Below are 14,760 nucleotides of genomic sequence, written 5' to 3'. Positions count from 1 at the left end.
GCATAATAATCTCTAAAAAATCTGTTCTTTGCATTGGAAATAAACTCAAACCCAGGTCTACTGACATTAAGATTAGGCATTAATAACCATTATAAATAACATTCAATATACATTTTGAGGGACAGAATACAGAAATACTACACATTCCATGCCATTTCAGTGAATTATAACATGATAATTAATGAATCTTCTAAATTCATTTCATCCTTCGAAAATGCATGCGTGAGAAACATTTCATTCATCATGGGAAGCTTACCTCTGTATGTCCTTTGTGACATCTCAAGGAACTACTTTGTTGTTAATGAATGCAGGAAACAGTAAAAGATTCCCATTCACAAGAGCTATAGGTAATTCTCAGCATTTCAAGAGACACCAGCACTGGGCACAGCTGTGAGCCCCCCTCCGAGACTCTGGTTTACACTGAGTCACAGACTGGCTCCTGACACAAGGAGACATAAAACACTGAAACTTTAGACCCAAATAAAAATTAAGCTGGGAGGTGGGGCCAGCAGTAGTTGAAATTAGTAATATGTGTTACACTAAGTACTTCTGACTTAATCCTCACTTTCATCTCTGAAGTAGATACGATGATGATGATGATTCCCATTAACAGATGAGGAAATCAAGACCAAGGGAATTTCATTTTCTAGTCTCAGAAAACAACTTAACCATCATACTATTCAGCATGCCATTTAAATTTGCCTTTCTCAGGGTGCGTGGGTGGCTCAGTCTGTTAAGGATTTGCCTTGGGCTCAGGTCATGATCTCGGAGTCCCGGGATTGAGCCCTGCATCGGGCTCCCTGCTCAGTGGGGAACCTGCTTCTCCCCCTCTCTGTGTGTGCGCACGCGCTCTCTCTCTCTCAGATAAATACTCTTAAAAAATAAAAAAGAATAAATTTGTCCTTCTTTAATTGTTATTCTCTTGCCCTTTAAAGTTTATATTTATTAAGAGTAGTATGAACATTTTTCTGTATTTGTGGCAAATATTTAGAATTCAATCAGTAGACTGAACCATAGTAGCTGTCACACTAAGATAAATCCATTTTGAAACCTAACCCAAAATCTCGTTTGTAGATAGAAGTGGAAGAAAAAAAGTGTGGGGTGGGAAGGAGAAGGGGCTCGTAGAAATGAAGATGTGAATCAGACAACAAAAAGAAATAAAAGGCATCCGAATAGGCAAACAAGTGGTGAAACACTCACTATTTGCAGATGATATGATTCTTTATGTGCAAAACCCCAAAGACTCCACCCCAAAAATGCTAGAAGTCATACAGGAATTCAGTAAAGTGGCAGGATATAAAAACAATGCACAGAAATCAGTTGCATTTCTATACACCAACAACAAGACCGAAGAAAGAGAAATTAAGGAGTCGATCCCATTTACAATTGCACCCAAAACCAAACCATAAGATACCTATGAATAAATCTAACCAAAGAGGCAAAGGATCTGTACTCAGAAAACTATAGAATACTCACGAAAGAAATTCAGGAAGACACAAAGAAATGGAAAAACGTTCCATGCTCATGGATTGGAAGAACAAATATTGTGAAGATGTCAATGCTACCTAGAGCAATCTACACATTTAATGCAATCCCTATCAAAATACCATCCACTTTTTTTCAAAGAAATGGTACAAATAATCGTAAAATTTGTATGGAACCAGAAAAGACCCCGAATAGCCAGAAGAATGTTGAAAAAGAAAAGCAAAGCTGGTGGCATCACAATTCTGGACTTGAAGCTCTATTACAAAGCTGTAATCATCAAGACAGTATGGTACTGGCACAAAAACAGACACGTAGATCAATGGAACAGAATAGAAAGCCCAGAAATGGACCCGCAACTCTATGGTCAACTAATCTTCGACAAAGCAGGAAAGAATGTCCAATGGAAAAAAGACAGTCTCTTCAACAAATGGTGTTGGGAAAATTGGACAGTCACATGCAGAAGAATGAAACTGGACCATTTCCTTACACCACACACAAAAATAGACTCAAAATGGATGAAAGACCTCAATGTGAGACAGAAATCCATCAAAATCCTTGAGGAGAACACAGGCAGCAACCTCTTCGACCTCAGCCGCAGCAACTTCTTCCTAGAAACATCGCCAAAGGCAAGGGAAGCAAGGGCAAAAATGAACTACTGAGACTTCATCAAGATAAACAGCTTTTGCACAGCAAAGGAAACAGTCAACAAAACCAAAAGACAACCCACAGAATGGGAGAAGGTATTTGCAAATGACGTATCAGATAAAGGGCTAGTATCCAAAATCTATAAAGAACGTATCAAACTCAACACCCAAAGAACAAATAATCCAATCAAGAAATGGGCAGAAGACATGAACAGACATTTCTGCAAAGAAGACATCCAAATGGCCAACAGACACATGAAAAAGTGTTCAACATCGCTCAGCATCAGGGAAATCCAAATCAAAACCTCAATGAGATACCACCTCACACCAGTCAGAATGGCTAAAATTAACAAGTCAGGAAACGACAGATGTTGGCGAGGATGCGGAGAAAGCAGAACCCTCCTACACTGTTGGTGGGAATGCAAGCTGGTGCAGCCACTCTGGAAAACAGTATGGAGGTTCCTCAAAAAGTTGAAAATGGAGCTACCATACGATCCAGCAATTGCCCTACTGGGTATTTATCCCAAAGATACAAACGTAGTGATCCGAAGGGGCATGTGCACCCCAGTGTTTATAGCAGCAACGTCCACAATAGCCAAACTATGGAAAGAGCCTAGATGTCCATCAACAGATGAATGGATAAAGAAGATGTGGTGTATATATACACAATGGAATATTATGCAGCCATCAAAAAAAGAAAGAAATCTTGCCATTTGCAACGACGTGGATAGAACTGGAGGGTATTATGCTAAGCGAAATAAGTCAATCAGAGAAAGACAAGTATCCTATGATCTCACTGATATGAGGACTTCTTAATCTCAGGAAACAAACTAAGGGTTGCTGGAGTGGTGGGGGGTGGGAGGGATGGGGTGGCTGGGTGATAGACATTGGGGAGGGTATGTGCTACAGTGAGCGCTGTGAATAGTGTAAGACTGTTGAATCACAGACCTGTACCTCTGAAACAAATAATACATTATATTTTTTAAAAAAAAAGAAGATAGTAGGAAGGGAAAAATGAAGGGGGGGAAATCGGAGGGGGAGACGAACCATGAGAGACTATGGACTCTGAGAAACAAACTGAGGGTTTTAGAGGGGAGGGGGGTCGGGGGGGTGGATTAGCCTGGTGATGGGTATTAAGGAGGGCACGTACTGAATGGAGCACTGGGTGTTATACGCAAACAATGAATCATGGAACACTACATCAAAAACTAATGATGTAATGAATGGTGACTAACATAACATAATAAAATAAAATTTAAAAAAAATCACACACACACAAAAAAAGAAGATGTGGTTTGTATCTACAATGGAATATTACTCAGCTATAAAAAAGAATGAAATCTTGCCATTTGCAATGACATGGATGGAGCTAGAGTATAATGTTAAGTGAAATACGTCAGTCAGAGAAAGACAAATACCATATGATTTCATTCATATGTGGAGTTTAAGAAACAAAACAAACGAGCAAAGGGAAAAGAGAGGAAGAGAGAGAGAGAGAAATCAAGAAACAGACTCTCAGCTATAGAGAACACACAGATAGTTCGGTGGGGGGGGGCGCAGTAGGTGAAATGGGTAATGGGGATTAAGGAGTGCACCTGTCATAATATTCACCAGATGATGTATGGAAGTGTTGAATCACTATATTGTACAACTAAAACTAATACCACACTGTATGTTAACTTAAAAAAAAAAAAAAGATGAAGAAGAAAAAGAAAAAAGACAAAAAGCCTACCGAGAATGAATCATGCGCTCAGGTTTAAGAACCTTCTCATCCTCCACTGAGCCCTTTTGATTCCAGGCAAGTTCAAGTTTAACATATATAACATATCCCCAAGTAAGACTTTTGACTTGCTAAGGTTTTTGCCTTGGTAGATAATTTTCTGATTTATAATTAGCCACATGTTTCCATAACCTGAATCAAGAATGCTTTGCACATGGTAGGCCTGCAAAAAAAATTAAAAAGGTCTGCTTAATTTAATAAGTGAATTCACTAACTTCTCAGGTGGCCAAGAGGCTTCATTATAAAAGACTAATTGTAAGGAATGTTTGGAAATCTGAATTTTAAATAAAGCGCATTTGTCTGAAATCTAAGTATTAAAAATATCAGATGTAAAACAAGTTTGAAAATTATTGAAACCAGGTGACAGAGACATGAGGATTCATTGTACTAATTTCTCTACTTTCATGAATGTTTGGAAAAGTCCATAATCAAAAAGTAAAAAAAATTAGGATATAAACAAATGTAGAAAAGGTCTCAGAATTCCTTCTGCCTTAAGTGACCATGAGATGAGCTAAGATATAAGCTTAGCATGTCTAAAACCTGCATAGAACCAGAATGAATATAAATGAAGGGGACCAAAAGCAAAACATAAAACAGGATTTTCTTTATTGGGACCAGGCAAAGCCAGCCTTCGTCAAAGCATAAACTGGAAAGTTGGTGCATGAGGTTGAGAAAGGCAGGGCAGCCTGGAACCATGCCTGACAGTCTGTATATCTGTGGGCTGTGGGCAGTACACACTGTGGGGTCCATTCCTCTCTGGTTAATTCTATGCCACTGAGACAGGGAGAGAGGCATAGGAATAAAATCCTCTGCCCAAGTTTCTCCAACCACTGCCAATGCATTTGTCATGACCTACACCATCACCTTGCAATGTTAGCAGCTCATCCCTGAGGTATGCATGACACCAATTACCTTAATATTAGACTATTCTATTTTTTTAAGATTTTACTTATTTACTTGACAGAGAAAGAGACAGACAGAGAGAGAGAGGGGCAGAGGGAGAGGGAGAAGCAGACTCCCTGCTAAGCAAGGAGCCCGACTCAGGGCTCGATCCCAGGACCCCGGGATCATGACCTGAGCCGAAGGCAGACACTTAACTGAAGGCCGACACCTAACCGACAGAGCCACCCAGGCACCCCTAGACTATTCTATTTAAAAAAAAAAAAAAAAAAAGATGACAAAGAAAAAGAAGGTGGGGAGAAAAAGAGGAGGAGGAGGAAAGTGATCTCTTTTAAGGACATATGTATAAGCAGAAAACTAACAGCAATTTATAAAACCTTAATAAAACTTTTACAAGGAAGTATAGGAGCCATAGGTTAATGTTGCTTTAACCTACATTATATGGAAAAAAATCACAGCTCTGAGTCCACTTCCACCCCAAAATCTCAGAGATGTTTGTCTCCTACTTTCGTGGCAATAGCAAATACGACTATGTGGGGAGAAGGGAGAACATATTAAAACTTTCTCTACTTATTCACAATGACAGAACTTTTCCCTACACAGCATGGAAAGAATTTCACTGTGAGATATATGAAATTAAAATTTAAAAAAAAATAAGAGAAATAAGAGAGTAATTCACACGTTACATTGAGCAATAGAAAGTATTTTTAAATATTTCCCATAAATACTAGTAGCACCAGTAATTACCACTTGAGCAATTTCTAAAACAGAAACAACTGTCACGAAAAGCCACGGACTTAACACTAGGAATGAAGGTACAGTCAACACAAGGCGTATTTTTATCTTTCAGGAGGTATCACTCTGTAGAGCACCTAACATCAAAAGCACCTGTGTGTATTGTACACACGATACTCCTAAAGGTTATGATTTTCAGAAGGATGTGAAATAAACACATGAGACACTTCTCATACGTATTATAAGTAAACACTGTATTTTGAAATCAGTTTTAAACTGTAGACAAACCAGAATGTAATGCTAAGGTGATGTTACCAGAAAATCATAAAAACATACTCTGAAGTATAAAAATACATTTGAGAAAAACAAGAATAGCAATCACACAAATCACTTTTGAATTCTTAGAAAATGGGTAAATTACAAAACACACTTTAAAAATATTCATGGGATTAATATGTTAGTAGATGTGCACTTACGAATTGTCACACCACTGGCAAAATCACCATCAAATGTAAAATTTTACTTGTTATTAAAATATGGTCAATATTTAAGGAAACCAAAATATGCAATATGGGAAAGCAAGGACAGCAAACACAGAGCAGCAGTGGGGATATTATCTGATCCCTTTTTCCTTATCCCAGGGCAGACAGCAAGCATCAGCCAGTGCATGCTTTCTCCCTGGGCCCAAACAAACCATCAGAATCATTTCCAAACAGAGCATGTCAGGTAGTGACTACCAAGAGACCACACACAAAAATATGAAATTAAACCTATTTTCTATACCTAACACAGGATTTTAGTAACCTGAAACATTTAAACAGATTTTTAGACAATTATTTTTAAATCAGAAATGGTTATATTTTCATATTATTTAGAATTCACATAATCAAGAAATGGATTCCAATATATTTTTCACTTCAAAGACCAAAATCCATCACTGAAACAACATCACAAACCTGAATGCAATGACAACCTTAAAAATCCATTAGTAAGAAACAAGGGAATAGGCTGTTTTCTCTGGAGAAAAGCAAGCATACTCTTGAGAGTATGAGAGAGCACTTTGCGTGCTGACAATGAACATACGCAGGCCAGGAATAAGAGTACTGATAAAACAGAAAAAGTAATAATACCCTTTTCAATATAAGCAATACATTCTCTCATTCTCTACTCAATAAGGTAGGGGAATGATTTAAGGCACGAAGGGTCCTAAATTTTCATGGATCAACAACAAAATAAGAAGTAAAGAGTTGATTTACGGCATTAACAAAGATATCAAATACTTAACAACTTACTTTTGCGAAAGCTTCAAAAATGTCAAAGGAAGGTGGCAGCTGAGAAGCATCCTGGATTTCTTCTCTCATGAAATGTTGAAATGTCATTACGAGTTGCCTGAGGCCCTCTTTCTTATCTTCAGTCATTTTGTTAATATCTTTTTTAAAGAGAGAATAAATAGCACAATCACACAGTGAATTTTTAATGGACAATTTTCAGGTGTTCAATGCTAGCTGTTAAACCAGATTTATCCTCTCTAGATTTCATTCTGACAGAGAGCAAATACGTTCCTTTTTATTTTTTCGCAACTACATATTACAATACATACATTATCAATTAAATTGCACCAAACTTCATCTACAATATAAGAGCAAATACCTATCCAAACAAAATAAATACATGTACAGATGAAAAACACTACAACCCAAATCAGGAAAGATGTGTGTTACAGGTCCCCCACATCACCCTGGACATCACAAGTGCGTCAAGTCAAGTGAATTTAAGCAGATCCTCCCATGAAACAATTTTCAACCAGGTCATGACCAACTGATAAACAGTATATCTCAAAGGAAAAAACAAAACCAAAAACAAAAGAAAACACAAAGTAAAAAGTTCAGCTAGAGTCCAACTGGTGAAATGTGTCACATAAAAAGTCCGTTGAGAAGAAAACAGGGACCAACCCAAGAAATCTCGACTTCAAGTTATTTCCAGACTGAATAAACAAGATGCGGTGCTGCTAAAACCCAAACAGAAGGAGAAGGTTCCAGAGCGTAGTTGTCAAAAAATCACTCCATTGAAAACTCAATTTAATTTTTACCACAAAAAGGTGTTAAGGCTAGAGTGTAGAATTAATAATGTTTGAGAACATTTCACTTAAGACAGCATGGATGACACCACTACTGAGTAGGGCTACCATTAATAGTAAGACTCACAGCAAGAGACGTTAATTACTTAGCAGTAATATAACATGAAAAAATGACTAATTAGTTCTCTATTAAAACTGAAAAGATATATCAAGTTGAACTACAGCATAATTCTGGGGCTCATGTCAGCTCTACATATTCTTTTTAAATTACTTGTTCAACAGAACAATTAACCCAATGATTTCTTAAATAATAATTTATTATCATTGGCACTTAGGATCCCATAACCATAAATCTGTACTAGATCATTTTCGTATTTGTCTCCACCCAGAAATATTAAACTGTGTAGCAAAGTTTACTCTATGAGCTCTGGCTACTTTGGGGTTGAAGTCATGGACAAAGGGGATCTGTCCCAGTATGAAAGGAACATAAACCCTACATTGACTGAACACTCAGATTGGAGGGCCTGTCAGTATTCCCAAATATCCTGGCCATCACCACAGGAGTAGAAAAGAAGAACAATGCACAATGCTGTCAGACAGCCCAAATCACCTATACCATCTACTTTGCCTCTAATCTAAAGGACCATGGGGCGCCTGGGTGGCTCAGTCGTTAAGTGTCTGCCTTTGCTTAAAGTCATGATCCCAGGGTCCTGGGATTGAGCCCCATGTCAGGCTCCCTGCTCAGCGGGAAGCCTGCTTCTTCCTCTCCCACTCCCCCTGCTTGTGTCCCCTCTCTCGTTGTGTCTCTCTCTGTCATATAAATAAATAAAATCTTTAAAAAATAAAATAAAAAAATAAAAATAAATAAAGGACCAGTGACCCCAAATGTTCCCTGGAGCCCCCTTGTTCACATCACTGTTCCCTGGCATCAAAAAGAAACAAAGATCAGGTTCTAGTACTTTACAAACTCCTAAAAGGCCAAGACTACCCTAGAATAAATTAAATAAGCTAATGTGTCAAGCATATATAAAAACATGAAAAGGTTTGTTAGATTTGCCTCACATAATAAGGAGACAGAAAAACAATGTTAAAAAGAAAGCAATGCACAAGGTCAGCAAATAAATGATAAGATTTTTTTGGTGCTGATAGACAATCACTTACTTGACTCCAGATCATAAAATGAGTAAAGTTTCTCCGATTCAGACGGTGTTTCTTCCATCTATGAGGCAAAGGGGGAAAACACCAAAAACAACTTCAAGTGCTCCAATATATCAATGAATAAATTTGAATCTCTTTAGATATTGAAATGAAACTCTATTTAATGAGACAATGTTGCATATATTCCTCCTCTTCATCACTTTCTGAGAGTTGAATTATTCAATCAGTAACAATTTTAAAATAAAATCTATTATGACTTACCCCATCAATTTGATTTCCAATTGGAAAATTCTTTTATAAGAAGTTCTCATACTTTTCTTTTCCCCAGCTCTACCCACAGACTTGTATCACTGTAAGGATTTTACTACTAATCATTATAGAAAAGCAAAGATGGATGAATAAAAATAAGAGTTTACTACAAACTGCAACCTTCACCAAATTACCTTACCTTAAGTCAAAAGTCATCAATGTCCTTATCTAAAACATAGGAGAATCATAGATTCCCTGGGTTGCTGTGGGGATGAAATGAGGTCTATCCTGTAAAGCAATTAGCACGGGGCCTAGAAATCCTAAGTGCTCAATAGACCGTATCTATTATTATTATTATTATTATTATTATTATTATTATTATTATCAGTGCTTTCTATTAGATTCTGATCCAGTAGGTCCTGGTTCTCTATCATTCTGATATTAATAAAGTAAAAAAAAAGTTCAGCCTCAAATATAATGATCATACTTTTAATATCTAGCAACTAAAGAAATGCATAACAAAGTTGATCTGAATTTATTAATGCTTTGAAATAAATTTGTATTTTTTAGTTCAACACAATATATATATTTGCAAATTAGTAGCTAAATATATGATAGGTGTTATATACTCAGTCCAAAGACAATTCCCATTTGGTATTCCACATCCAGATTTTTTAGAAGTGAGATAAATTGATATATAACACTGTGTTAGTTTTAGGTGTAAAAACATACTTTTACATGATTAAAACTCTCTATAAAATTTTATAGCCTACCCCTACCCCAAAAAAGTCAATAAACAACAGGACAGAACAGAACTGGAGCCTGAAATAATTTGAGAAAGAGACATTCACATGAAAGCTTTTGGTAAAAGGGAGTCTGGAGGGCATCGCCACAGAACCCAGTGCTGGTTTAGGCAGAGTAGGGGAAAGACTGAAGAAGCAATCTCAGTGAAACCTGTCCATAAAAAAAAAAAAAAAAGCACTCTTCCATGTAAGAGTAATTATCATCATCATGTGATTAATAGGGAAATGACAAGTTTTTGTCTTAAGATACTCCCTGGTATAATCTACCTTCTACCTTCACATGGGTTTAAAGTAGGCCTTAAATAATAATAATGAGGCACCTGGGTGGCTCAGTCGGTTAAGCGTCCTGCTCTAGCCTTCCGCTCAGGTGGTGATCTCAGGGTCATGAGATCAAGTCCTGCCTCGGGCTCTGCACTTAGCAGGGAGTCTGCTTAAGATTCTCTCTCCCTCTGACCCTCCACCCACTCACACCCTTTCTGTCTCTAAATAAATAAATAAAATCTTTTAAAAAAATATATGAATAATACATACAACTGCAAGTGCTTTGATTAATTAAAACCCAAGTATATTTCATGAGTTTTATACTCACAAGTTTGAAAACAACTCTGCCAAGCAGTCGAACAGAATCCGGGGGATACCTGGGTTTGCAGCTTTTAAGGCATTTGCATTCCCGCTTGTGGTCTGGCCAACCTTTTTTCTGTTAAGACAAGAGTGGGGAGGACATATGTTGTAACTTTCATTTACACTGGTTTTGAACGTGGAGAGTCATCAACATTAATTTAATGTCAACAGCCTAAATATAACTGCAAAATAGAAAACGAAAGCAATATTCTAATACTATTAATGATGCAGAATCTAGTCTTTTCCAAGCATGTAATTACCAGGCGTGGACATCAACAATTCTCCTCCACCTCTGCCCTTTAATTTACCCCGTGGTTATTACCTGGCTGGTGGAGTCCAAGGAAGAATCATTATGGCTTACTTAATAATTTATAAGATAGTCTTTTATCTTTTAGCTGATTAAATAGGATTCAATAAGAGGCAGTAATTTTGAATACAAAAAGAAAATATCACACCAACTTAGAAAATAAACACATGGTTCAAGAATATCAAAACAGGGCAGATAGCCTTCTGAATTTCTGTGCTGCTTTAGAGAGTATAGAAGTATCAGGGGCTAATATAACAATAAATATGAAACCTTTTGTTTTTGAAGACCACACAGCAAGGGGTTATTAACTAAAATGACCAAATTTCATTTGCCCAGGACCGCTGTGGTTTATTTATGTTGTCCTGGCCTAATCATTAATAGTACCCCTTTTCATTCTGAAAAGTGTGCTGTGGATGATAAATTATACGGTCACTTAACCCACAATCCTACCTATGTGCTGGTGTGGCTGAAACGACCAACGAGCCAGTCACCAATCCTGCATCGCTGAGAAGAGCAGACAGTGGGGAGGAGGACACTGTCTCCCTGAATCTTGGAGTCAGAAATGTCATGGCTCCTTCACAGAGAATGACCTCTATAGGGAAATACAATGCAGAGTATCTAAGACTTAACCCTGGTGAGTGGGAAAAGACTCGACTGAATGTCTGATACGTTCTATTCCAACTGAGAGCTGGAAGTTCCATCACTGAAATGCCTGACACTCACACACATTCTTGCTTCAGAAACTGTAAATATGCCTCCCAACTTCTGGCCCTATAAAATCCCTCCAGGAGGAACTCTCTCTTTTCTACCTATAGCACAAACACGCAGTGCAACCAGAAATTCAAATCTGGGGACACCTGGGTGGCTCAGTCGGTTAAGTGTGTGACCTTGGCTGGGGTCGTGATCTCAGGGTCCTGGGATGGAGTGCCACATCGGGCTCCAAGCTCAGCGGGGAGTCAGCTTGTCCCTCTGCCCTCCCCCTACTCGTGCGCTTGCGCACGCTCTCTCTCTCTCTCTCAAATAAATAAATTTTTTTAAAAAGTCAAAAATGATGCAGCTACTTTGAAACTGTGAGTTTCAAGCCAGCATTTTGCTCAGAAAGACTGCTAGTGTTGAGTTCCTGGGTGAAGGTGTGGCTTGTCTACTATTTCCTACGAACCCAAATCTTGAAGGCAAGGTTTGCAAGGGGTACAACACTTCTTTCATCAACTGAACCCATGACTGCCTCACTTCATTTCTTCTTATCCACTACAGCAATGCTCTTAATGTGTTTGTAATCTTTTTGCTTTTTTACTATTTATACTTCACTCACTTCTAAACAAGACTGAGCTGCTTCCAAATGAAGATGTATATGAAATAAGGTTGTAAAATTAGAAATGGAAAAATGTTGAAGTTACAAAAAAAATAGTCCTCTACCATTTACTTAGCATTCTGCAGTATGTCAGACACACGGCTAAGCACATAAAAAAGGATATTTCATTTGATTTTTCACAATAATACAAATGGTAGATATTATCCTTACATTAAAGATGACTAAAGTAAAGCTGGGTGGGATCTCACCACCAAGCTACATAAACACAAAAGAGAGTAAAAATTCTTAGTATCCTACTCATGAGAGCTCGATAATCACCATACGTTTATTTGACTTGCTTTTTGGCAAGGCAAAAAATAAAGCATAATGGCTTATATAATTCTTATCTGACAGAAAAGAAAAACACAAGCTTTACCAAGTATTAAATCACAAGAGGAATTTATCCCGAGAATGCCAATCAACGTACTGGACAATTATAATGGCCATCATATAGCTACTTCCTATGTCAGTGTCAGTACTCACTAAACTGCATAATATTAAACTGTAAGTCAGTGAAAGAAAATGTTTCTATTGTTTAGGGGGCTAGTCTTAGACCAGCAATTAGCAATTTATCAACATGGGTGAGATCCCTTAAAAAATTACGTTCCATTGTCAATTAAGTTTGAAAACCACTACATAATACACACCCTGCTTAGAGAATGGAAGTAATTTAGTTTGCTAAAAAGCTCTGCATGAAAGAAACTTGTATAACTTAGTTAACACAGAGTTTCCTGTGATTCTTACGGCCATCCTTTGGGAAATTAGGATGGTATATATGGACTCAGATATAGCGATTTACTTTCTTTCCTTCACCTGATCTTTCAGTGAGAGTGGGTTTAACAGACAAATTCATGATCATTCACACTGATAGAAAACTAGAGTGCTAATATTTTTTATTTCTGACTGACGGGTGAACCACAACTTTGGTGGAAGAGTTTTCATTTAGTATTAATAGTTGAGAAGGCTGATAGATGCCCTCATTGGACTGGCTGTGTAGGCAGGAATGAACCACAGTACGAATGGGTCTCTGAGAAAGTCCTCTGGCCCTGTTCAAAGCCTGAGCAAGTGTACAGATGACAAAGGACGGCACCTAGCAAAAGAAGGTTGAGACCATTTGGACCAAAAAAAATCTAAAACGAAGATTTTGTTCAACACTTTTAAGTACAAGAGATCATCCACAACTCCTTTGTTATGTTCTGAGCATCTCAGTCTCCTGCTAGCTTACCACAGTGAAGTAACTACAAAATGTACCCCTAGGTAACGAACCTGTTGATCTGTTAGATAACATTATTTAGAATTAAACATCCAAATTTTGGAGAATTTCTGTCAAAACAACTTTAGGTCTTCAGCATAATTAATATTGCACTCCTATTTCTCAGAAATTAGACTAATTAGAAACTAGACAGTACGTTTCTTAAAGCTATTCCTAAATCACTGCATGAAAACACCAGAGAACATACTTATCTTCCCATTTGTTTCAGGAAAAAGATACTCATTCTTTTCATCTAAAAACCAAATTAGATCTATATAAATATAGAAAGTAATCATACCACTTAAAACTGGTCTATAGCATAGTGCCAACGTACAGCCTACTTCATATCTCACCATGATATTAAAAACCATCTTTTTTGGGGCGCCTGGGTGGCTCAGTTGGTTAAGCGACTGCCTTCGACTCAGGTCATGATCCTGGAGTCCCGGGATCGAGTCCCACATCAGGCTCCCTGCTCGGCGGGAAGCCTGCTTCTCCCTCTCAGACTCCCCCTGCTTGTGTTCCCTCTCTCACTCTCTCTCTGTCAAATAAATAAATAAAAATCTTAAAAAAAAAAAAAAACATGTTTTTAAAACAGTAATTATTAGGATTTACTGCTCAGCATCACCATCGCGTCTTACCATACGGTTCCCTAACAGAAGCATACCACAGAAAAGGCTTACAAAGCAATCTCTTTAGTAACCGCATTTGACACTGAAGCAAAACCTCACAATCTCACAAGAGCATTAGGCATTATCTAAACTGTACAAACTTTAACCTTGGTCTAGACATCAACAGCACATAATATACCTGCCAGTTTTTCAAAGACAACCTCCTTGATTTACTTTTTCCTATTTTCTTCCCTCACTGCAATGTGGGATGTAATTAAGATTTTTTTCACAATATTGGCTGTAATGTTTCCTGTTCTGAAAGTTGAACATTATCAATGATGTACAATAAGCACAAATTAGCACGAAAGACAAATGAAATTAAAATATTGCATTAAGACACAAAGACAATGGGAAAAAGAATTTTGGATGGAAAAAGGAAATGAAGACATCTACAATGATTCCACATGTCAGTACATACAGGACTCAGAAACCACTCTGGAAATCTCTACATTTTCATGTTCTATAGTACTTATAGTGACTCAGAACAAAACCTAATTAAGTAAACCAGTAGCTCCCAATGGGGGTAACCCTAATCTTGAGGGTTGTTTGGAAAATGTATGGGAGCATCCTTATTTGTTAGGATGCCTGGGGAGAGACATGGGCACTGAGTGGCCAGGAACCAGAGATGCTGGACATCCCACGTGAGATAGCTCCATACAATGAAGAATCAATTCTTCCAGGCGCCTAAGTGGCTCAGTCAGTTAAGTGTCCAGCTCTTCATTTCAGCTCA

General features: G+C 37.7%; 1 protein-coding gene across 4 annotated transcripts in view; it reads right to left on the bottom strand.

Moving 5' to 3' along the window:
- SMYD3 (SET and MYND domain containing 3) overlaps positions 1 to 14,760 on the bottom strand; it is a 680,781-nt gene that overhangs the window by 504,089 nt on the left and 161,932 nt on the right. For all 4 annotated transcript variants that reach the window (XM_078077883.1, XM_078077886.1, XM_078077884.1 and 1 more), the window contains 3 exons: positions 10,421 to 10,528; positions 8,783 to 8,840; positions 6,837 to 6,973 (listed from right to left, as the gene is read on the bottom strand). In XM_078077883.1, coding sequence (XP_077934009.1) covers positions 6,837 to 6,973; positions 8,783 to 8,840; positions 10,421 to 10,528 — 303 coding nt within the window. The remainder of the gene's footprint in view (positions 1 to 6,836; positions 6,974 to 8,782; positions 8,841 to 10,420; positions 10,529 to 14,760) is intronic.

This window comes from Halichoerus grypus, chromosome 7, assembly GCF_964656455.1.
Source record: "Halichoerus grypus chromosome 7, mHalGry1.hap1.1, whole genome shotgun sequence".
In the NCBI taxonomy this organism is placed as follows: domain Eukaryota; kingdom Metazoa; phylum Chordata; class Mammalia; order Carnivora; family Phocidae; genus Halichoerus; species Halichoerus grypus.
The sequence above is the reverse complement of the archived record's forward strand: the minus strand, read 5'-3'. Positions and strand labels throughout refer to the sequence as shown.